Source organism: Arvicanthis niloticus, chromosome 20, assembly GCF_011762505.2.
Source record: "Arvicanthis niloticus isolate mArvNil1 chromosome 20, mArvNil1.pat.X, whole genome shotgun sequence".
Taxonomy (NCBI): domain Eukaryota; kingdom Metazoa; phylum Chordata; class Mammalia; order Rodentia; family Muridae; genus Arvicanthis; species Arvicanthis niloticus.
This window is the reverse complement of record NC_047677.1, coordinates 30,308,984-30,331,805: the sequence shown is the minus strand read 5'-3', so window position 1 is coordinate 30,331,805 and position 22,822 is coordinate 30,308,984. Positions and strand designations below refer to the sequence as shown.

At 39.2% G+C, this 22,822-nt stretch overlaps 1 protein-coding gene across 3 annotated transcripts in view; it reads right to left on the bottom strand.

Annotated features, from left to right (window-relative positions):
• Positions 1-10,222: 10,222 nt before the first annotated feature.
• Ctnna3 (catenin alpha 3) overlaps positions 10,223-22,822 on the bottom strand; it is a 1,449,584-nt gene continuing 1,436,984 nt past the window's right edge. For all 3 annotated transcript variants that reach the window (XM_034524718.2, XM_076917155.1, XM_034524719.2), the window contains one exon: positions 10,223-20,138. In XM_034524718.2, the coding sequence (XP_034380609.1) occupies positions 19,851-20,138 (288 nt within the window). In that variant the 3' untranslated portion in view covers positions 10,223-19,850. The remainder of the gene's footprint in view (positions 20,139-22,822) is intronic.

Below are 22,822 nucleotides of genomic sequence, written 5' to 3'. Positions count from 1 at the left end.
AAATGGGATCTCTTTGTTAGATCCCTTGTGCCTCTGGAAAAAAAAAATATTGCTGTGGACCTTGGTTTCATCTTGCCATGCAATGAGAATCACACTTCTGAGCTGTCTTAGAGTTTTCCAAATCAGATGACAATCATGTCAGTAAATCTCGGGAGGGGGACAGGCATGCCAAGGCACAGGGAAGTATGATACAGTCCATGTGACGATCTTTATTTAGCAGGGGAAAATAAAATGACCCTCTAGTGCAGTAAAACCAGTGTAGCATAACAAACAAAGCTGAGCTATAAGGTCAAGTAGACTTCACATTCTCCAATGTCTCTTTCACTGGAATCCTACTAGACCCTGCCTCAAACAGATTAGGGCAATCCCTTGAGGGTCCTTGCCTGTCACTAACTTTTACAGTAGTTGTTGCTGTAGTTCTAGTCGAATAAACCTGAAAATGTTCAGATCTTTGCTTTTATGTTGTTGATGTTTTTTGTTTCATTTTTGTTTTTGTTTTGTATAAAAAAAATCTTTAGTGTGAACATTTGGAGAACACAAATTTTGAAATAAAGAAAAGCAATTCCCATCTGCTGAGTAGTTTATATGAGTGAGTAGAGAGCCTGAAATCAATGACTGAAAATTAAAATCTGCCCACTAAACCCAATCCTTCTTTTTCTTTCCCTTCTCCCTTTCTTCTTTTCTTCCTTCCTTTCCTTTTTCCTTCTTCCCTTTATTTTTTCTTCTTCTTTTCCTTCCTTCATTCTCTGTTTCCTTATTTCTTATTGCTTTTGGATGATAAGGACTAAACCATGACCTCTGGACACAATAGGCTAACTGAACTCCATACCTTTGAGCTGCAGTAGTGCCAGTCCCAAAGACCTGCTTCAGCAGCAATCCTGTTTCTTTCTATCACCCATAAGGCTTGCATAGAGGAGTCCTTCAAGAAACAGATCGACTGTAAGCCCAGCCACTAGGGAAATCAGTATGGAGAGTTTTCAGAAAACTAAGGATAAGTCTTCCACATGACTCAGATTCACAAACTCTCTGATTGTGTGTACTAAACAATTCCCATCAACCTGTGAGAGACATGAATGAAACTCAGTATACCTTTTTAAAAAATTATTTAATATTATTTTACACTCCAGATTTTATACTCCTCCCAGTCTTCCCTCTGCCTGTTCCACACCCCTTACCTCCCCCCCCCAATCTCTAGAAGGATGTCTTCATCTCCCACCCCCATCCCACCAGACCTTCCCACTCCCTAGGGCTTCCAGTCTCTTGAGGGTCAGGTGCATCTTCTCTGACTGAGCCCAGACCTGGCAGTCCTCTGCTGTATGTGTGTTGGGGCCTTATATCAGCTGGTATATGCTGTCTGTTGGGTGGTCCAGTGTCTAAGAGATCTCAGGGATTCAGGTTAGTTGAGACTGCTGGTCCTCCTATAGGGTTGCCCTCTTCCTCAGTTTCTTCCAGCTTTCCACTTATTCAACCACAGGGGTCGGCAGCTTCTGTCCATTGGTTGGGTGTAAATATCTGCATCTGACTCTTTCAGCTGCTTGTTGGGACTTTCGGAGGGCAGTCATAATAGGCCCCTTTTTGTGAGCACCTCACAGCCTCAGTAATCATGTGACCTTGGGACCTCCCCTTGAGCTGGATCCCACTTTGGGTCAGTCACTGAAACTCCCCTTTTGCTCAGGCTCTTCTCCATTCTCTGTCCCTGCACTTCTTTCAGACCGGAACAATTCTGGGTCAGAGTTTTCAGTGTAGAATGGCAATCCCATCCTTCACTATCTGCTTGAGGTGAGATCAACAAGTTTCTCTCTCTCTACTGTAGGGCATTTCATCTAAGGGTCCCTCCCTTGGAGTCCTGAGAGCCTCTCACCTCCCAGTCTCAGGTACATTCTGGAGGGTCCCTCCACCTCCTGCCTCCTGAGGTTGCCTGTTTCCATTCTTTCTGCTGACTCTCAGGGCTACAGTCCTTTTCCCCCACCTGATCATGTTCCCCTCTTCCCCTCCCTCCCAACCCCCTTGTGGTTGCTTTCTTCTCCCTCCCAAGTAGGATTGACATATTGTCACTTGGGCCCTTCAGTTTGTTAAACTTTTTGAATTCTGTGAACTATACCTTGGGCGTTCTGTATTTCTTTTTAAACTGATATCTCCTTATTACACACCATGCATGACCTTTAGAGTCTGAGTTATTTCACTCAGGATGATATTTTCTAGTTCCATCTATTTGCCTGCAAAACTCAGGATGTCCTCGTTCTTATTGGTTGAGTCGTATTTCCTTGTGTAAATGAACTACATTTTCTGTATCCGTTCTTCTGTTGCATGACATCTGAGTTTTTTTCCAGCTTCTGGCTATCACAAACAAGGCCGCCATGAACATAGTGGAAACACTTGACCCTGTGGCATGGTGGGGCATGTTTTAAATATATGCCCAAGAGTGGTATACCTAGATATTCAGGTAAATCTATTTCCTATTTTCTGAGTAATCTCCAGATTGATTTCCAGAGTGGTTGTACCAGTTTGCAATCCCACCAGCAATAAAGGAGTGGTTTTTTTTTTTTTTTTTTTTTTTTTCTCCACATCCTCTCCAACATGTGTTGTCACCTGAGATTTTTGACCTTAACATTCTGATTGGTATAAGGTGGAATCTCAGGGTCATTCTGATTTGCATTTCCCTGATAACTAAGGACTTCTCAGCCGTTCGGGATTCCTCTGTTGTGAATTCTCTGTTTAGTTTTATACCCTATTTTTTGATTGGGTTGTTAGATTTTTAGGAGGTTAGCTTTATGAATTCTTTATATATTTTGGATATTATCCCTCTATCGGTAGTGAAGATTTTTTTTCCCAATCTGTAGGTTTTGGATTTGTCCTTCTATGTCCTTTGCCTTACAGAAGCTTTCCAATTTTATGAAGTCTTGTTTATTAGTTCTTGATCTTAGAGCATGAGCCATTGGAGTTCTGTTTAGGAAATTTCCTCCTGTGCCAATGAGTTCAAGCCTCTTTCTCTCTTTCTCTTCTATTAGATTCAGTGTATCTGGCTTTATGTTGAGGTCCTTGATCCACTTGGACTTCAGCTTTGTGCAAGGTGACAAATATGGATCTATTTTCATTTTTCTACATACAGACTAGCACCATTTATTGAAGATGCTTTCTTTTTTCCATTGCATATTTTTGGCTTCTTTGTCAAAGGATAAGTGTCTGTAAGCATGTGGTTTTATTTCTGGGTCTTCAATTCTACCCCATTGATCAATGTGTCTTTTTCTGTACCAATACCATGCTGTTTTTATCACTATTGCTCTGAAGTAGAGCTTAAGGTCAGTGATGGTGATTCCCCAAGCCATTCTTTTATTGTTAAGAATTATTTTCGATATTCTGAGCCTTTTGCTTTTCCAGATTCAATTTGAGAATTGCTCTTTCCATATCTTTGAAGAATTGTGTTGGGATTTTGATGGGGATTGCATTTTAATCTGTAGATTGCTTTTGGTAGGATGACCATTTTTACTTTGTTAATTCTACCAGTCCATGAGGCATGGAAGATCTCTCCATTTTCTGAGACCTTCTTTGATTTCTTTCTTGAGAGACTTGAAGTTATTGTCATACAGATCTTTCATTTGTTTGGTTAAAGTTACCTCAAGATATTTTATATTATTTGTGGCTATTGTGAAGGTAGTTGTTTCCCTAAGTTCTTTATCAGCCTGTTTATCATTTGTATAAAGGAAGGCTACTGATTTGAGTTAATTTTATATCCAGCCACTTTGCTGAAATTATTTATCAGCTGTCAAAGTTCTCTGGTAGAATTTTTGGGGTTATTTATGTACACTATTGTGTCATCTGTAAATAGTGATGCCTTTACTTCTTCATTGCCAGTTTGTATCCCCCAATCCTTTTTTGTTGTCTTATTGTTCTAGCTAGAACTTCAAGTAGTATATTGAATAGATATTTTGAGAGTGGGTATCCTTGTCTTGCACATGATTTTAATGGGATTGCTTCAAATATCTCTCCATTTAATTTGATATTGACTGTTGGTTTGCAGTAAATTGCTTTTATTATGTTAGGTATGGGCATTGAATTTCTGATCTCTCTGATATTTTTAACATGAAAGGGTGAATGATGGTTTTGATGTGTTCTTGGATTCAGTTTGCAAGAATTTTATTGAGTATTTTTGCATCAATATTCATAAGTAAAATTGGTCTGAAGTTTTTGGTTTTTTGTTGTTGTTGTTGTTGTTGCATCCTTGTGTGGTTTAGGTATCAGAGTAATTGTTACTTCATAGTATTCCTTCTGTTTCTATTTTGTTGAATAGTTTGAGGAGTATTGGTATTAGCTCTTCTTTTAAGGTCTGGTAGAATTCTGCACTAAAGCCATCTGGTCCTGGGATCTTTTTGTTGGGAGGCTTTAATGACTTCTATTTCGTTTGACGATGTGGGCTTGTTAGATAGTTTACCTGCTCTTGATTTAAGTTTGGTATGTGGTATCTGTGTAGAAAACCATCCATTTCATCTAGATTTTCCAGTTTTGTTGAGTATAGGCTTTTGTAGTAGGAGCTGATGCTTTTTTTTAATTCCCTCTGCTTCTGTTATGTCTCCCTTTTCATTTCTAATTTTGTTAATTTGGATACTGCCTCCGCCCCCTTTATTTAGTTTGGCTAGAGCTTTATCTATCTTGTTGATTCTCTCAAACAAAAATTCAGCTTTTGGTTTTGATTCTTTGTATAGTTCTTCTTCTTCTTTTTTTCTATTTGGTTGATTTGGGCCCTGAGTTTTACTGTTCTCTGCCTTCTACTCCTCTTGGGTGTGTTTGCTTCTTTTTGTTCCAGAGCTTGCAGGTGTGCTTTTAAGTTGCTAGTATAGATCTCTCCAATTTGTTTACGAGGGCACTTAATGCTATGAATTTTCCTCTTAGCACTGCTTTTATTGTATTGCATAAGTTTGGGTAAGTTGTGTCAACCTTTTCATTGAATTCCAGGAAGTCTTTAATTTCTTTCCTTATTTCTTTTCTGACCAAGTTATCATTGACTAGAGACTTGTTCAGTTTCCATGTATATGTGGGCTTTCTGTTGTTTTTGTTGTTATTGGAGACCAGTCCATGGTGATCTGATAGGATGCATGGTATTATTTCAATCTTCTTGTATCAGTTCAGAATTCTTTAGTGACCAATTACATGGTCAATTTTGAAGAAGGTACCATGAGGTTCTGAGTAGAAGGTGTATTCGTTTGTTTTAGGGTGAAATGTTCTGTAGATATTTGTTAAATCCATTTGGTTCATAACCTCTATTAGTTTCACTATGACTTTGTTTAGTTTCTGTTTCAATGACCTGTTCATTAGTCAGAGTGTGGTGTTGAAGTCTCCCACTATTATTGTGTGGGAGTTCAATGTGTGTTTTGAGCTTTAGTAAAGTTTCTTTTATGAATGTGTGTGCCCTTGAATTTGGGACATAAATATTCAGAATTAAGACTATCTCCGGGTGAATTTTTCTTTGATGAATATGAAGTGTCCTTTCTCATCTCTCTTGTTAACTTTTGGTTGAAAGCCTATTTTATTGGATATTAAGATTGCAACTCCAGCTTGTTTCTTGGGACCATTTGCTTGGAAGACCTTTTTCCAGCCTTTTATGCTAGAGATAGTGTCTGTCTTTGTTATTGAAATTTGTTTCTTGTATGCAGCAAAATGCTGGATCCTGTTTGCATATCCAGTCTGTTAGCTTATATATTATTATAGATGAGTTGAGTCCATTAGTATTGAGAGATATTAAAGACAGATAATTGTTAGTTCCTGTTATGTTTGTTTTTGTAGGTGCCATTATGTATATGTGATTCTCTCCATTTGGCTTTGTTGTGAGATGATTAATATCTTGTCTTTTCTTTGGTGTAGGTACTCTCCTTGTTGTTGGAATTTTCCTTCTAGAATCCACTGTAGAGCTGGATTGGTAGATAGATACTGTTTGAATTTGGTTTTGTCCTGGAATATTTTTGTTTTTCCATCTATGTTTATTGAGGGTTTTGCTGGGTATAGTAGCCTGAGCTGGCATTTGTGTTCTCCTAGAGTCTGCATGACCTCTGACCAGGCTCTTCTGGACTTTAGTGTCTCTGTTGAGAAGTCTGGTGTAATTCTGATAGGTCTGTCTTCATACATTACTTGACCATTTTTCCTTGCAGCTTTTAATATTCTTCTGTTGTCCCATGCATTTAGTGTTTTGATTATTATGTGACAAGAGGATTTTTATTTCTAGTCTCATGTATTTGGTGTTCTATAGGCTTCCTGTACATTTATGGCCATCTCTTTCTTTAGGTTGGGGAAATTTTCTCCTAGGATTTTGTTCAAGATGTTTTCAGGTCCTTTGACTTAGGAATCTTCATTCTCCTCTATTCCAATTATTCTTAGATTTGGTCTTTTCATTGTGTCCTGGATTTTCTGAATGTTTTGGGTTAGGAGTTTTTTATGTTTTGAATTTTCTCTGACAATTGTGTCAATGTCTTCTAAGGTATCTTATAGATCTTAGATTCTCTTTTCTATCTTTTGTATTCTGTTGGTGATGTTTACATCTCTAATTCTTGGCCTCTTTCCTAGGTTTTCCATTTCCAGTGTTTCTTCCATTTGTGTTTTCCTTATAGTTTCTACTTACATTTTTAAGTTGTGGGCCACTTTATTCAATTTCTACACCTGTTTGATTGTGTTGCTTCTTGATTTTCTGGTGTGTTGGTGTATTCAAGGCTTGCTGTGGTGGGAAAACTGGGTTCTGATGATGCCCACATATATTGACTTCTGTTTTTTATGGTCTTGCACTTGGCTCTCACCATCTGGTTATCTCTGCTGTTAGCAGGTCTGGGTATCTCTTGTCTGGAGCCTGCCTCTTTGTCCCTGGTTTGCTTCTGGTCTCCTGTTAGGCCTGTGGCCCTGGGTGTAGCAGACCTCCTGTGGGGGCTCCCAACTTTGGGGTCTTCAGAGTAGCAGAGAAGCTACTGGTCTGTTGCTCTGACTGCAGTAGATCTCCTGGGAGGTCTTCCGACTGTTGGGTCTTCAGAGGAGCAGTCAAGCTGTTGACCTATGTGTAGCTGTTCTCCAGGGGAGCCTACAGACTGCGGTTTCTGTTTCCCTGTGTGTAGCAGAACTACAGGGAGGTTTTCAGTCTGTTGGGTGAGTTGGCCTGTATGCAGCTGAGCCCCTGGGAGGTCTTCAGACTGTGAGACTGTGGTGTCAGTTACCCAGTTGCCTTACATGTCGAGGAACTCCTGGAATGCCTTCAAGCTGTGGTGCCTTCAGGGGAGCAGACTCTGCCCTGGCAGAAGGCACTGGCTGGAAGTGCCTCAGTATATCTTATAGCACTATTCATGGAAACTAAGGCATAGCAACAGCCTAGCTATCTGTCAATAAAAGAATGGATAAAGATCATGTGATATATATACACATACAAGTAGGTTCCATGTAATGTATGAATTATATATGCAAATGCTTTATAGATTTTTTTCTGATTTGTGAGTCTTAGATTTTATATAGATCCATAAAACTATATAGATTTCGATGACATAAAAGTAGAATTTATACTCTCTGAGGCAACAAGTTGAGCTGGGAGGAACAAAGACAGAGAAGGTAACATTTGTATGGAAATGGCCCTATGTAACCCAGCTTAATAAAATAAGAAATCAAAATGGAAAAGAGAGAGAGAAAGAGAGAGAGAAAGAGAGAGAGAGAGAGAGAGAGAGAGAGAGAGAGAGAGAGAGAGAGAGAGAAGGAGAGGGAGAGGGAGAGGGAGAGAGAGAGGGAGGGAGGGAGAGAGAGAGAGAGAGAGCGAGAGCAAGAGAGAGAGAGAGAGCAGTTTGGTAGCTGACTAAGCAAATGAATGTAGAACACCTGTGAGTTTCCTCAGCAGCAACCACCATTATTTCTCACCAGTAATGATTATTTTGGAAGAGTGACTGGAAAAACAGGATCTTTTACTACTATTTCCTGAAACAATTTACAGTCTCCATGAACTTCGATGTTGCCAAAGCTGTCAGTATTCTAGTTTCTGTGTTTCAGTAGGGTCTGGAATCCAGAGCATCAGAGCCCTGTATGAATTCATATTCATCCATAAATTTTTTTCTTTATAAAACTACCAAATGAAGACTTTCTTTTGTGCAGTTCATCATGGTAGTCATTAGGGAAATTATGACCACATGTGATAATAACTGCATTGAGGATTTTAGAGTGTTGTATAGTTATGATAAATATTTTGGTGGCACTGTCACCTGGCATAACATTAAAATCCTGCTGCCTTCACCCTCAGAGCAATAAGTGTCAAAGTGACAGACACATAATGCCTTAGCCCAGTGTGTGGGAGTGTCATAAGTACTGAAAGGATAAAGAAATTCTTCTGGTATTCCAGAAGCTTCTGTGTTGCAGAATAAGAGGCCGGGGAAGCAGTCATAAATGTTGTTAGTTCTCTGCCCACCTCTGCACTGAATCTCTGCAGAAGATGGATATTGACTGCAAATCTGTATTCAGTTTATTTTGTGTTTTTGGGTCCAGCCAGAATGATGCTCTATCCACTGGAAAAGTTTTATTTCCCTGACATTAGAAAGGGTACTGAGCAGGTTTCCTCTGCATACCTGGTGCATTGTTACCATCAATAATTGGTGATTGGACATAAGGAGGAAGAGAAGTGAGCAGTGTGTCTCTAAGCTATGTCTCCTGCTTTTGGGTTTCTGCATGACAAAGGCCAGGCAAGCTAACCCCCCTTGCCTGTACCCTGAGATTTAACACTTTTATTGGTCTCTCAACACCCCTCTTCTTCCCCATACTTGCAGGAAAACAAAAAACAAACAAACCAGCAAAGAACACTTTTCCCCCCAAACTCTGAGAATTCAAGCAGATTGCAAAATCAGGGTTACTTGATAACAAAGAACAGCAGCTTTCCCCTCACATAAGCCACCAGGATGCTGGACCTGCAGTTATAGGAATCGACATCTTGGAGATAGATACTGATCTTGGATACAGTGCTTAATGGTGCTGCCCAGGACATGTCAGGATTTGGATCAGCCCAGAGGCAGGAACAGACTCTACTTGCCAAGAGAGCTTTTAGTTCCACCTCCACCCCCAGAGCAAGCCCTGGGAACTGATCTTCCAGAGAAAGCTGCTGCCATAGCACATGCGGCCTCCTGGGGCCCAGGAGAGAAGGACAGAAAAAGGCAATCCCATTCTGACATTTCTTTAACCAGGAGACAGGTGATGTCTGGCAGGACTGAGCAAAGGCAAACATGGTTTTCATAGGAATCAAGCAATAAAGGTTTTATACGTACAGAGTGTATTGTAAGAAAGAGCTTGAACAGATCAAGGCTTAGCATTAAACTCCCACAGGCAGTGAGGGCTCTGAAGGGGGAGATTATGTGGTAACTTCCAGAATGGTAACTTCTGAATGGGACCCCTAGGAAGGGATCCACATGCTGTTCCCAGGGGAACTACTTGTATTATTGTGGTTTGGATCTGAAACAACCCCCATAGGATCATGTTTTGAATGTGTACTCTCCAGCAAGTGGTACTGTTTTGGGAGGCTAAAAAGACTTATGGAGTGGGCACGTACCTAACAGAAGTATGTTACAAGGAACAAGCCTTTGAAAGTTATACTATCCCCTAGCCAGCTCTGTTTCTGATTGTCTTCCATATGCAGTCCAACAACCACATCCTCCAGTTACAAATGGAGGCATTCACTCAGTCATACATACCCTGCTTTGTGTGATTGAAACTTCTTTGAAACCATATACCGAAATAAATGTTGCCTCTCGAGTTGATTCTGTCAGGTGCCTTAGCCAGAGTGATACAAAACTGACACTATCTTGGGATTATCATCAGCCTGTGGTACAGATGCTCAGGAAGATGTTCCAAACACATCTAAATTCAGACAAAAGAACATTAGTACAGTCAGTGGCTTCCACAAATTCCTCATGAGTATGGATATGGCCTTCTCAGGAAGGCCATTATCATTTTCATAAACTCATAAGCTACAGGATAACTTTTGAATTGTGTAGACACTCAATGACATCATGCCTGATGCCCAAGCCTAATGGCTAAATTAGACCACAAAGTCATCATCTAAACTAAAAATGGAGTTCTAACAGACAGACCTCCTTGGGGATAAGAAACAGCTTCTAAAAATATTTTATCACCAGGAGTGTGATAAGAAAGTGAGAAGCATCTCAGTAATTAGAAACACATAGTTTGGCCCAACCAACATACCCGCCACTAAGCAGGATGACAAAATAGATAATCAATACTTTCAGTTTTATTTCTTTATTGTGCATGATTTGTCAGTTAAGCAAAATTTTAATGAACTATAGAATAACAGGTGTTGACATTAGAAATAAAGTAAATGTATAAGTCACACTATATAACTTCAAAACAAACCCAGAATTACATGTATTAATAGGGGAGCCCAGAGCACAAAGATAACAATAAATCAATTAATTGAATTAAACACACACATACACACACACAAAGCATACAGAACTTCAAACACAGAGTATGTGGGCTTTTGTGTCGATGTGCTAGTTATTATAGATCACTTTCTAAATCTGGAGAAGTAATTTATTGATTGGGAAGAATGACTTTCAAGAGAAAGATGGATCACAGAGGTCCACAGTACTTTTTGCCAGACTTTATCTGTAACCAAAGCACAAAACTGCCTCAAATTGTCCTGTAATAAGCAATTTACCACTCATACTGTGTCTCTACACAGCAAGGGGAGACATACAAGCAAGAGGGCTTAAAATATTACAGATGGCACCGGTAGGGTTCTCAAGGTATTACCACAGTGAGCTTGACTATTGCTGACTGGTTTTATTTCACCTAGGTTGTCTTAGCCTGAGACTGCCTTAGTCCTAAGTCACAATGTGCATAGTTTCTGCAGATATGTCACTGAGTTTAGGCTATCACGTCATTGCTTATAAAAGTATACAAAGCAAGTGCTTGTTTTGGGGCCAAGAAAAGTATTCTAGATACTTTTCATTTGAATTTTTAGTTAATACTTAATCACCCATTTTTTTTTTCTAAAGAAAATTTTGTTTTCTTCTTCTCCACTCTTAGGCTCTAAGTTGGGGAATGCATTCATCAAGTTCTTTGGGGTGGGGGGAGGGCTTGTTAGTCAAAACTATAAAGGTTAGATGATGCTGTTGCCCTTAGTTAGTCTGCATAAGTACACTGTTTACCAATATGGAAGAATAGAAAACTCTCATGACAAAAGATTTGTCTGGCAATGGAATACCCTCTCTACAGTCTATTTTAAATTTAATTTCATATTTAAAGTCTAGGGGAAAAGGCAAAATTCTGTTTAACTGAGAGAATGTACTAACATCTTAGTTATTCTTTGGTTTTGAGTGAACAGGCTGGTTCAGATCTGATATTGGCAGCTCAAGGTCAAAAAACTTGCTCAACTAAGCTGCCCTCTTAGGGAATTGTACAGAGAGATTTGGGTCAGTTGCAAAGATAACCATGCTGATGTCAGACACCAAGGGTTTGCCCTCAACTGTGAAATCTCTGGTTGACCAATAGGAAAGAAAAATTTCCACAAGTTTCTGTGCTAGGGATATAACTATTGAAATGAGGATTTAAAGTATTTAAAGAGAGGCAACAGACCTTTGCAAACAAATACCCAGGACTAAACAGAAGCATCCCTCTGAAACAGGCCCAGGGTACAAACCATCAGGATTAGAAAAAATACCAATTGATATGGAATCTTGAGGACCATTCTGCTAACATCATTTAAATAGTATTTGCTTGTTCTAGGAGGTAATTAGATGTTTTTTTTAGAGATTTATGCTTGCTTAAAGGACAGTTCTTTCCTTGTGGGATTCCTGCACCTGCAGTTGAGAAGAGGGATTATCATAGAAGTCAGAGAAACAAGACTGAAAACTCCAAAAACTACATTTGTAGTCTGAGGAAACTTGTGAGGCTTCCTTGTGAGAAGGGTCAGAAACTCACTTAATTCCCCAGGTCACAAGATGCGGAAACTTGTCCTGAAACACAGGCAAGAGAGGGCCCTTTGGCTGACTCCAGAGAGCATCATTGGAAGCCAAAGGATGCAGTTTACTTGTAATTGGACACATGCACGGCGCATACATTATGTCCACAAAGATGGGAACATGTTTGGTATAGTTCAGGAAAACCACCTTGCTTGATTAACATTTGAATCACCCTCTTGCAAATCATAAATTTAAATCTGTTTCTCAGTAGCAAGAGGATAAAAAAAAAAATACTGCCCCAAAAGGTTTTTTCTCTTCTTTTTTTTTTGTTTTTTGTTTTTTTGTTTTTTGTTTTTTGTTTTTTGTTTTGTTTTTCATGACAGGGTTTCTCTGTGTAGCCCTGGCTGTCCTGGAACTCACTCTGTAGACCAGGCTGGCCTCGAACTCAGAAATCCTCCTGCCTCTGCCTCCCAAGTGCTGGGATTAAAGGCGGGTGCCACCACCGCCTGGCATGGTTTTTCACTAATAATGAACAGGACCTGTTACAGCCACTTCCTTCTGTAGAAGGTTCTCTTCCACAATAATAACAATGATATGTGTAGGTATTAAACGCACATAATATAATACCTCTTTATATATCAACATGTTCTATATTCAGCTCCTGTAGATGAGTCTATCTATACAGCTTTATATTTATATGACTCTTGTCTGCCTTGACATGATGTAGGCAATGCATTAACAATTTTGGAGCTTTATTTTTTTCCCCTTCTTTCACAGTAAACAGCCACGATTTGAAATGTGTATCTTGTTATTAGCCAATGAACAATTTAGACTAATTTTTCCAAACAGTGTGGCTGGGGTGATGGATGAGAGTTTAGAACTTAAGATGCAATAAAACAAAGAAAATCAAAATCTCCGGACAAGGCGATTACCCTTTAAGATCCTCCATTTCGCTTGCCCGTGATAGGGAGTTAATGATGAATTTCTTACATGATTATTAAGAGTGTGACCCAATCTAGACTCAGTGAGACAGGATGTGCCTAGTCCTGCAGTAACTTGATCTTCTAGGGTAGGTTGGTATCCAGGGGGCCATCCCCTTTTCAGAGGAGAATGGGAGGAGGGGTGAGGAAGGGGCTGTGTAAAGGGAAGACTGGGAGAAGAAGGTGCTATGATCAGAATGTAAAGTGAATAAATCAATTGAAAAAAAAAAAAAAAAAAAAGAGTATGACCCTAGTAGTAGTTATCATGTAACAGTTAACACAGGGCACAGAGCTGAGAACCTAGAACAGTGTTTGGAGCATTAGAGCTACTTAATTCAGAAATACTTGTTAGATACCTGGGTGGTGATGTTCTTGGGTGTTGGACTGGGAATAGACTCACGAACCAGGAACCAGCATGGGGAATGGCTGAATCTATGTTTCTTAAAGCTTTAAGAAACACTGCATGAAACATTACTAAATCATTGTCAAGAGTTTTCTAGATCATTCTTTTTGCCTCTGACATGACCTTACCAAACTAACAAGACAAATATCCAATCCGAATCCTTAAAAATCTTTAAACCTTCCTCAGAGTGAGTCCACTTAATCCTCATAGAATCCAAATCTCTCCCCATCTCCATCACACACACAATCTAAAAGAGTTATCTATTTCTGCAAATAACATTCACATTCCTTCTTCTTCTGGCATCTCCGTGTTCATGTTTCTTTGGAAATAGTTTGTCCACACTTCTTTTTCCTCCTAATGTTTTGTTCCTGGTGGGGACAGTTTCCCATTGGGGGATACCACAATAACGCATGAGCAATCCATCTCCCCAGATGGGCAGATCCACGGACCACCTACAGCCTACAATAAGAGTTTCATCTAGTTGGGTAACTTTGGAGGCAGGATCTCAATTAGTGTTATCTTCTTTCGGGTTATTCAAGGAAAGACTATTTGTATTTTATTAGGATGTATTCATCTATAAAATGATTCATGTTTTAAACTATTTCATGTCTTTTTAAGAAAAAAAAGAGGTTTTTTTATGTGGATTATTTAAAAGGGGAAGAAGTATTTAAGCCTTTATGCCGGATCTTCTTCTCTTTATCCTTTGAACATCCAGAGTAATGTCTATAAGCTTGAATTTAGGACATCTTCTGTAACACACACCACCCTTTATAGCATCTACATTCTCTTCCCTAGTTTGACTCAAAAGGTCAAAATGAAATCTCTGACTGCTTTGCACATCCATAGTGTGTCCCTCTGCCTTTTGTTCTTTTGTGGTAACATACAAAATCTTTAAAAATAAATAGAAAAGAGAGGACATGACTGGTTTTGGATATAGTGGAGAGGGTTTATTGTAGATAAAAGGAGAACATAGTCAGAGGCCAGGATGTCTGGGAGAGTCCAGAGTAGACATAACCCTGAACCATGTGAGGAGGGAGTGGAGAGGAGAAGGGGAGGGGAGAGAGGGGATTCAGGTCCAGGAGCCAGGAAGTCTAAAAGAAAATAAGGTAATCAAAACATTGGAATATATAGGGAAGAACAGCTGGGGGAAGGACTGGAGAGATTGGGGCAGAGCATAAATGGATAAGGCAGCCACACCTGTAACAGGTAGGGACTGAGGGATGCTGGGAGAACCTGGCCAGCAGGCTTGCTTTGATATGTTAAATAAGCACCTCAGCCATTTGTCCCAGGGTTTGAGACTTAATGATAACCACGTGAAAAGGAGCCATCAAAGAAGAAATGGAGCTTTTCTCTGCATAAATGTTGTCTCCTGATGTGTGAGATATATGTAAATACAACTGACTATGCGGCCATTTTCCTAATTTCCTTTAAAAATATTGAAATCATATGCGAGCTACATTCTTTTTAACTGGGTTCCTTTGAACATTCTAGTCACTGAACAATTTCTGACTTTACAGCAAAAATGGCTATTTGATCACTGACAGTGTCCTAAGTAGGCTGTGTTAACCTAGGGCAGGCTGATTAAAACACGGGGTGTCATTCAAATTCAGGTGCTGGAGCTGGAGTCTGTCTACCCAGAGAATTGCTTCCTACAATCCTGAAAAAGAATGGTCTATTTCACCAGGAAAAATTCTCAGATCTCATTTCTCTCATAGTACAGAAGTCTGTATCCATGGGAACTCTAATCTCTAGCATCCAAATGAGATACCAAAGAAGATAAGAATATTTGGGGAGGTAGAAAGAAATAATCCTGGTGGAAATTAAACTCTAACATTGATGTCCCATAGGATATGTTAGTGTATTTACATAGAGGGTATCCTACAGGGAAGAGAGGTTGGGGACATTGCTAAAGCTTGGAATTGGAACAGAGGTAACTATGGAGTTTGCTGAGATGTGAAAGGTTGATTTCTGTCATCTAGGAGAATATTGTAGGCAGTTAAGAAGGTCCTGAGGGCAGGGTAGAGTAAGATAAGACCACCCAGAAAGTGAAGTGTGTATGTGTTCCTCTCTCTCTCTCTCTCTCTCTCTCTCTCTCTCTCTCTCTCTGTGTGTGTGTGTGTGTGTGTGTGTGTGTGTGTGTGTGTGTGTGTTTTGGTGCTGGTACACATCAATATGTGTGAATGGATGTGGAGGCCAGATGTCAACATTGGCTATCATTCTTCAATCACTTCCCACCTTACTTTTGATACAGGGTCACTCTGCCACTGAGCCTAAAGCTTGCGTATTTTGTCTCAATTGGGTAGCCCAAGAACCCCACTGGAAATATAAGGGTGCCAACCCCACTACTTGGCTATTTATGAAGCTGTAGGTAACTAGGATCAGAGTTCCATATTGGCATAGCAAGCACTTACTGCCTGAGCCATCTCTCCACTCCCCAAAAGGTTTAAGAAACTCAGTACCAGCATTTCCATTGTCAAAACTTAGTCTTTTCAGCAATCTTCTATTGAATCTGGGGAGTGTTATTGTTAAGAGCCTTGAAGGCCCCAGTGGGAACTTAATTACATTTCACATTTTTAGTTTCTCCATTATAATGTGTTGAAAATTGGTCTTTGAAATTAGTCAGAAGTGCTGGGTAACAAGAATAGGCCTCTGGGCTCTGCCCAGGTTTCTTACCCTGTGGGAGGAAGAGACTTCATGAGAAGCATATGTGTTATACTGATATTGAGACATTTCCCAATCTCGGATGACATGTGTGCACATTAGGAGTATAACGTATCCTCTAGTACATTCAGAGGTTGTGCTCAAATCATAAGAGAGACAAAAAGAATGATTGCCAATGTAGCTTGAAATTGATGCATTCCTATTTTCCTGACTCATTAATAGAAAAAAATATTAGAACCTAATAATTTTATTTGGTTAATAAAGAGAATCTTTTTATTTATCAGCCTTTATATTTGTTGGCATCATGACTTATTTTCTGAATTATTCTGAATCTGTACTACATTGAATCTTACACCACAGTTGGTAATGATACATACAGAGATGGATTTGTCCTTGTAATAGTACAAAACTTCTTTTCAAGTGCATTTTTCTGTGTAAATGAAATGGAATTAATTTCTAGAAAAGGGTACAAGTGAGTTCTCACTAGCATGATCAAGCAAATGTGATGTGATTTCAAAATGCATATACTGAGTCGTCAAGTTGTTAGTCCCATTAAGAATTACCCACCATTCTTCTGCAGGAGAAACACAGGGGGACACCAAACTACCCACAAAACCTATGACCCAAACTTTGTTCTGTTTGCAAGAAATGGAGGGATATAGATGGAACAGAGACTGAGAGAAAGGCTAACCAATAACTGGCCCAATTTGAGACCCATCCCATGGGAGAGAGTCAACCCCTCACACTATTAATAATGTTCTGCTATGCTTGCAGACAGGAACCTAGCATAACTATCTTCTGAAGGGCTTCATCTATCAGATGATGAGACCAAGAGCCAAACAATATGTGGAGCTCTCAGGGAGTTTTGTAGAAGAGTAGAGGGAAGGAATGAGGGAGTTGGGGTGGTCAAGAACATGAAAAAACCAAGAGTCAACTAACTTGAGCCCATGGTGGCTCATATAGACTGAATCATCAACCAAAGAGTATGCATGGACTGAACCTAGGTTTCTTAGACATATGTAGCTGATATGAGGTTGTTCTTTATGTGAGTTCCCTAATAATTGGAGCTGGGGCTATCTCTGACTCTGCTGTGAGACTTTAAATCCCTTTCTCATAGCTGGGCTGCCTTGTCTGGCCTCAGTGGGAGAGGATGCACTTAGCCTTGATGTGACTTGGTATACCAGGGCCAGGGAGTACCCATGAGAGGAGACTCCCCTTCTCCTTAGAGAAAAGAAGGGGGAACAGGTGAGGGACTGTAAAGGTGGAGCTGGGAGGAAAAGAGGGAGGAGACTTTGATTAAGCTGTATAGTGAATAAACAAATTAATGGAGAAAAAAATGTCAAGGGAAATATGACTGGATTAAAATCAAAGGAAAACCAAATGGGAATGAAAAACAATGTAAAAACAAAAGAAATAAACCTCTATGCTATTTAAAAATATGTACATGAAAGAATACTCATCGGTCAGAATTCTGTAATTATGCTCTATACTGTAAGCATTTGCCAGCACCCTTCCATCTATTATTTTTCTGAAGATGTTTGCATCTCCTAGTGTTTGAGTCCAACTAATATTCTATCACTGCAAGTGTTTCTCAGATAGACAGATGTCCTTCTGTGTTTTATGCCTCTTATTTTTATCGCACCTTTGATTGCCATTTTGTGGCATTCACTGCTTCAAAAATTTATTGTTTTATTTAATTATAGCTTGTCTATTTTGAGCTTACCTGGGATTCTGTACCAAAGCAAAGATGTTGAGTGTATTTCAGTTTGGGGTAAAGTTATCTGGTATTTGTATTATTTAAAATGATTTCTGTCATTTTTTTTCCAGTATTTCATGCTAAATTCCAATATGTAGAATGGTGATTTGGGGCCACAGGAACAGTGGATTTTGCAAAGAAGGTTTACAATTCTGGTCTATATAAGGCCAGGGCCTAGTATACAAAGCTAGTGATGTGGTGGGTTTTGCTTGTGTATTTTTAAGAAATTTCATTGCTCCCCAAACTATATTCTGCATTATACCCAGAAGAATTCTTGCTAAAATATTCTTCACTGGGCACAGTACACCATGGCAGCATTTCAATAATAGAGGCTCTCTATTTGTCTCAGTTGTGCAGGTAGCACGGAAATTCAGCATGGCCTGGAAGACCTAACCTCTGTTTTCATTGCTTCTGATCATGAGAGTACACTTTGTCCAGAATAATTATTATGGGCAAGATGAGGGAAGGGCAAGATGAGGACTTCCCCCAGCTCCTAAGAAGTTTACCTATAGATCGCAGACAACTAGGTGAACACTTTGGAAAGAACAGAATAATTCAATGCATTAAAAGAGAGTGAACATTTACCACATAACTGAAAAGTATTTGCTCGACATTTTTGTTTTGGTTTTTGGTTTTGCTTTTGTTCATGAGCATATACAATGTACTCCCAAACATCTACTCTTCCTTTTGTTTCATGTACAAGTGGCCCTTACATCAACTTGTGTTATGTATGGAAATCTTGTTTAATCAATCAAGTATCAAAATGACTTTTTAAGGGCGAGGTTGTGCAGTGAAGAACTTTGATTCTAGAAGAACTCTGACATAGTAAAATGAAAGCAGTGGAGAAATGATTCTTTGAATGTGACATGGCCAAACTGAACCTTTGTCTTCCAATACAACATATATATAGTATTCTGTAAAGAAAGAGGGGAAAAGGGAAGTAAGGGAAAGAAAAAGGTTATAGCCATTACGTACCACACTGTCAGACTATTAAAGATTCCATCATAATCTCATAGTCAATAGACAATTACAATGACCCACTATCACTCATTTAAAGGTGGTTATTAAGATGCTAAACTCACTGACATAAAATTCAGCGTGAGTTGTTGAGTGGTAGATTTTACTCAGTGCCAAAATACTTTGCACACTGGTCTCTCATTTTAATCAGTTTCAAGTGGATATAAAGAGATGTTTTAGAATCCTGAAGCATTCTTTGTACACAATTGTAGACTTAACTCTTTGCTATAACTCAGTGTCTCAATTCTCTAACAGGTGGGCTGCGTGTGTAGCTCAGGATTGGAACGTGCTTGCCTAGAGTGTGCAAAGTTATTTGAACTCCAGTACCATCCCCCGTCAAAAAAATCAACAAACAAAAAATTCATTTCTCCAGTGTGTGATGACTACATGTGTACTCTGATGGGCCCAATACTAAGAGTCTAGAACTTCTGAACACCATCGAAATAAAAGGTATAAACATCATATTCCAAGATGACAGCCTACAGAAGGTCATCAAAGCACTTTTTGAATAACATGTCTGCCTTTTAAATTCTAGTAAGAAGCTTGGCCACACCCATTTGGCTACAGGCACCTAGCCTATTCATAATGGGTTAGTGATATCTAGAAATTCAAAATTTCCCATGGCAAAGATGACATGTTTCTGGCAGGTTAGGTACCAGGTTAGGTGGGTTAAAGAAAGTATTGATATTAGTTGGGAAAACAGTTGATAAACTCTTTTGTGTCTAGTGAAATGCAAGTGCAAAGCCTATGTCAGGGTCTTCCTTCCCAAGGATAAATAATGCATAGGTGAAGACATTTCTGGGTAATCAGAACTCACTTTATCTCTTGCGTTCATTTTGTAATGAACATAAGCTCTTTCCTGTGAAGGGTGATGGCAAATGACGCTGGTGAGTTTTATTCTCTAGGTACTACCAGCCAGTTAACTAGGTTTGTTCTGGCCTTATAGAGTCAACAGGATCCCAAACACACATCTTACACACTGGTTTGACCCCAATGTTTTATGTTATTTGTGAGCTTAACTCTAAAACTTGGTGAAATTAAAGAACCAATGAACCATGAAATAAAGCAGTGTGGTTAGCCTGGGGTGTAGAAATTGCACTTAGAGTGGATGAGGGTATTCAGTAGACGTGTCTCCCTCTGAATTCACTCATGACTTGAACTGGGTGGATCGTTTTCTTGGTGGAGCCTCTTCTGACAGCTGCCCATGTTTCTTCTGGCTTCTCTCTTTTAATCAAGGGCTTTTTAGCGGGAGCCTTCATTCTCCACATGACAACTGGGTGCCGGGGCCCTGTAGAACTCTGGATGCGGATGATCTTGGTGGAGGCAATGTATGACATTTTCACTGTTTGCACTACAGCATTCATTAAATTCTTGGCTGCCTGGATCAGGGAGGTGACACTGTCCAACTGGAAGGAAAGAACCAAGAGAAAAGTTACTACAAGATTTGTGGATGTGGATGCCAACAGTGACACTTTAGTTTGACCAAAGATATGAATGAGAAAATTCTTATTTTACATATTGATATGTAATCATTTACATAATCCCATTCTTTTATGTTTAGAGATTTATCTGCTGCATAAATACATCCATGTTTTGTTTTTCATGTGGTAGGATTAAATTCTTTCTCTATGCAAGGAAGCTACACACACACACACACACACACACACACACACATTACACGAAAGTGGAGACACATAAACATATCACTTTTTTGAGTATTTTATAAGTAATCACACTTGAATGGGTCTCTCTTTTAACATAGAAATGTTATTTTCTTATGGAGACTGCTGTTATATAAAGAATGGAGAGATCAAATAAAATTGAGTTTAAAGTTCAGATTTCCCTTTTGGCAACTTTGGGAAGGTTCCAACAAATCAGTTAACTCAGGGAAAAATATTTATTAAAAGATAAAATAATACATGTAAGAAGCCAGGACAGTAGCTGCCAAAAGTTGGTTATAATTAAGTAGCATTACCTCTGCAACCTAGAAAAACTGGCAAATTGCTAAATGATACAGATGTACTCACGAAACTGCTAAAAATGCCTCTCCCCAGATGACCTTGTTTGTTAAATTTTCAGGGTGCTATTCATGTAAACAAGCTCAGGGGGGAAAAAAAACTAGATTGGCATTCCTCGAATTTTTCAAAATATCTTACAGCTAAGCCAAGTCGATTTGTTTTTATTTCAGTTTGGCAGATTGTCATCTGCAGCCAACTCACATGGCGAGATGTGTCTCTGCTGTCCCCCCTTTGTGATAGGAGCTGTCAGGGCTAGGGCTCAAACACTGGCTCTGTATAGTTACTGAAACTGATCGGCAGATGCTGGTCCCAGTGCTCCACCTTTGCTGTCCACAGAGCTTCATTTCACACATAGAATAAATGAGTGAGGCAGAGTGGGGAGATGAGGTTATGTGCCTAGGGCAGTGGTCTATCTGGATGCTTTCTCACAAAAAAAAAATAATTAATTAGCTTCGTAATTTGCTAAGCCCAAGATCCTTAAAAAGATAACACCAAATATATATATGTGTGTGTATGTATACATGTATATATACACATTAATATATGCATATATAACACATACATATATAATATATAATGCATATGTATTATAATATATGTATGTTATATAATATGTAATATATTATTATACATATTATTTTAAAGACAGTAATATTTGTCAACTACACATGTATCTATACTTTATATATATTATTTTCTCTGTCTCTTTCTGTCTCTGTCTCTCTGCCTCTCTGCCTAGCTCTCTCTCTACACACACACACACATAACTTGTTAAAGTCAAAACTGTGAAAACTGTGTACAAGACAAAAATGACAAATGTTTGATAAATATGAAACAGGATCTTAAGTATTCAAAAGTGTGTTAGAGTGTGGTGTGTGTGTGTGTGTGTTGTTGTTGTTGTTACTATGCATGTGTGCCGATGTATGCATGTATAGACAGTGGGTGTCATCATCTTCCTGCATTATTTTATGCCTTGTATTTTGAGACAGAGTTTCTGAACCTGGAACTCATGGACTGGTTAATATGGCTGGCCAGAGAGCACCTGTGATCTTGTGCTGGGCATTAGGCAGTTTGTTCATCTGCACAGAGCCTTACAAAACTACTACATTTTAAATGGATTAGCATGAGTCCTTCTTAAACTGCCAATAGACTGCAACATAAATCTCTATTATAATTGTTTCATTTAAAGCCTAGTCTCAGGAATGGGTTACTTTTTCAGAGTTGTTGGACAGGGAGATATCTAAGACTGCAAAACATCACAAGTGTTTGCCAATACGTTTGATTGCCTTCCAGAACTTGGTGATAAGATCTTTTGTCTGAAGATAGCCTATACTAAGACAGAGAACAGGAATGTACTAAGACAGAGAACAGGAAAAATGAAGCTGGGCCTAACCTGGAAGCTTTATTCTAACTGGTTAGCTCTCATAGACCTGAAATGGGCTATGAACACTACCAGAGGTTTAAAAAAATACAATCAATAATTTCACTCATCTATAAACTTTGTGAGCCATGAGAATGACTGGCCTGGCAAAACATGTCCACTGCTACAATAGTTGTACAAATGTGAAATCCAATCGGGAATATTTAAAGCTCATTCCATACAGGTTGTTATTGGGTTAAGAACCTATGGCTAGACAGTTCATAGACTATGGGTGAGAATCTGCTACTATTAGTCTGCTAAATGGCTATAGTATTAAATTGGCTCCTAATAGCTTAGAACTAAATCTATAGATTAAGGCACCCCTCATACCTCATCAGAGAAGTTTCTATAGCAGTACTCAATTAATACTTTTATTGATCCTGGCGACAGCATTCCTCACTAGTGGACCAAATGTTCTGGGATCCCAAATACAGTACACACACACACACACACACACACACACAAACACACACACACACCCTTTATATTTTGATAGGCCTTAAACAGCTCAATGACTGGGCCACTTCCTAACCTCCATGTGGCTAATCCATCTCTCTCTGATATTCCTGAGTTATTACTTACTACATTCTATATTCCATCTTGGCTGCTCTGGACCCAGAAGTGGAGCCCTCTTGGGTCATGATCCCTTGGC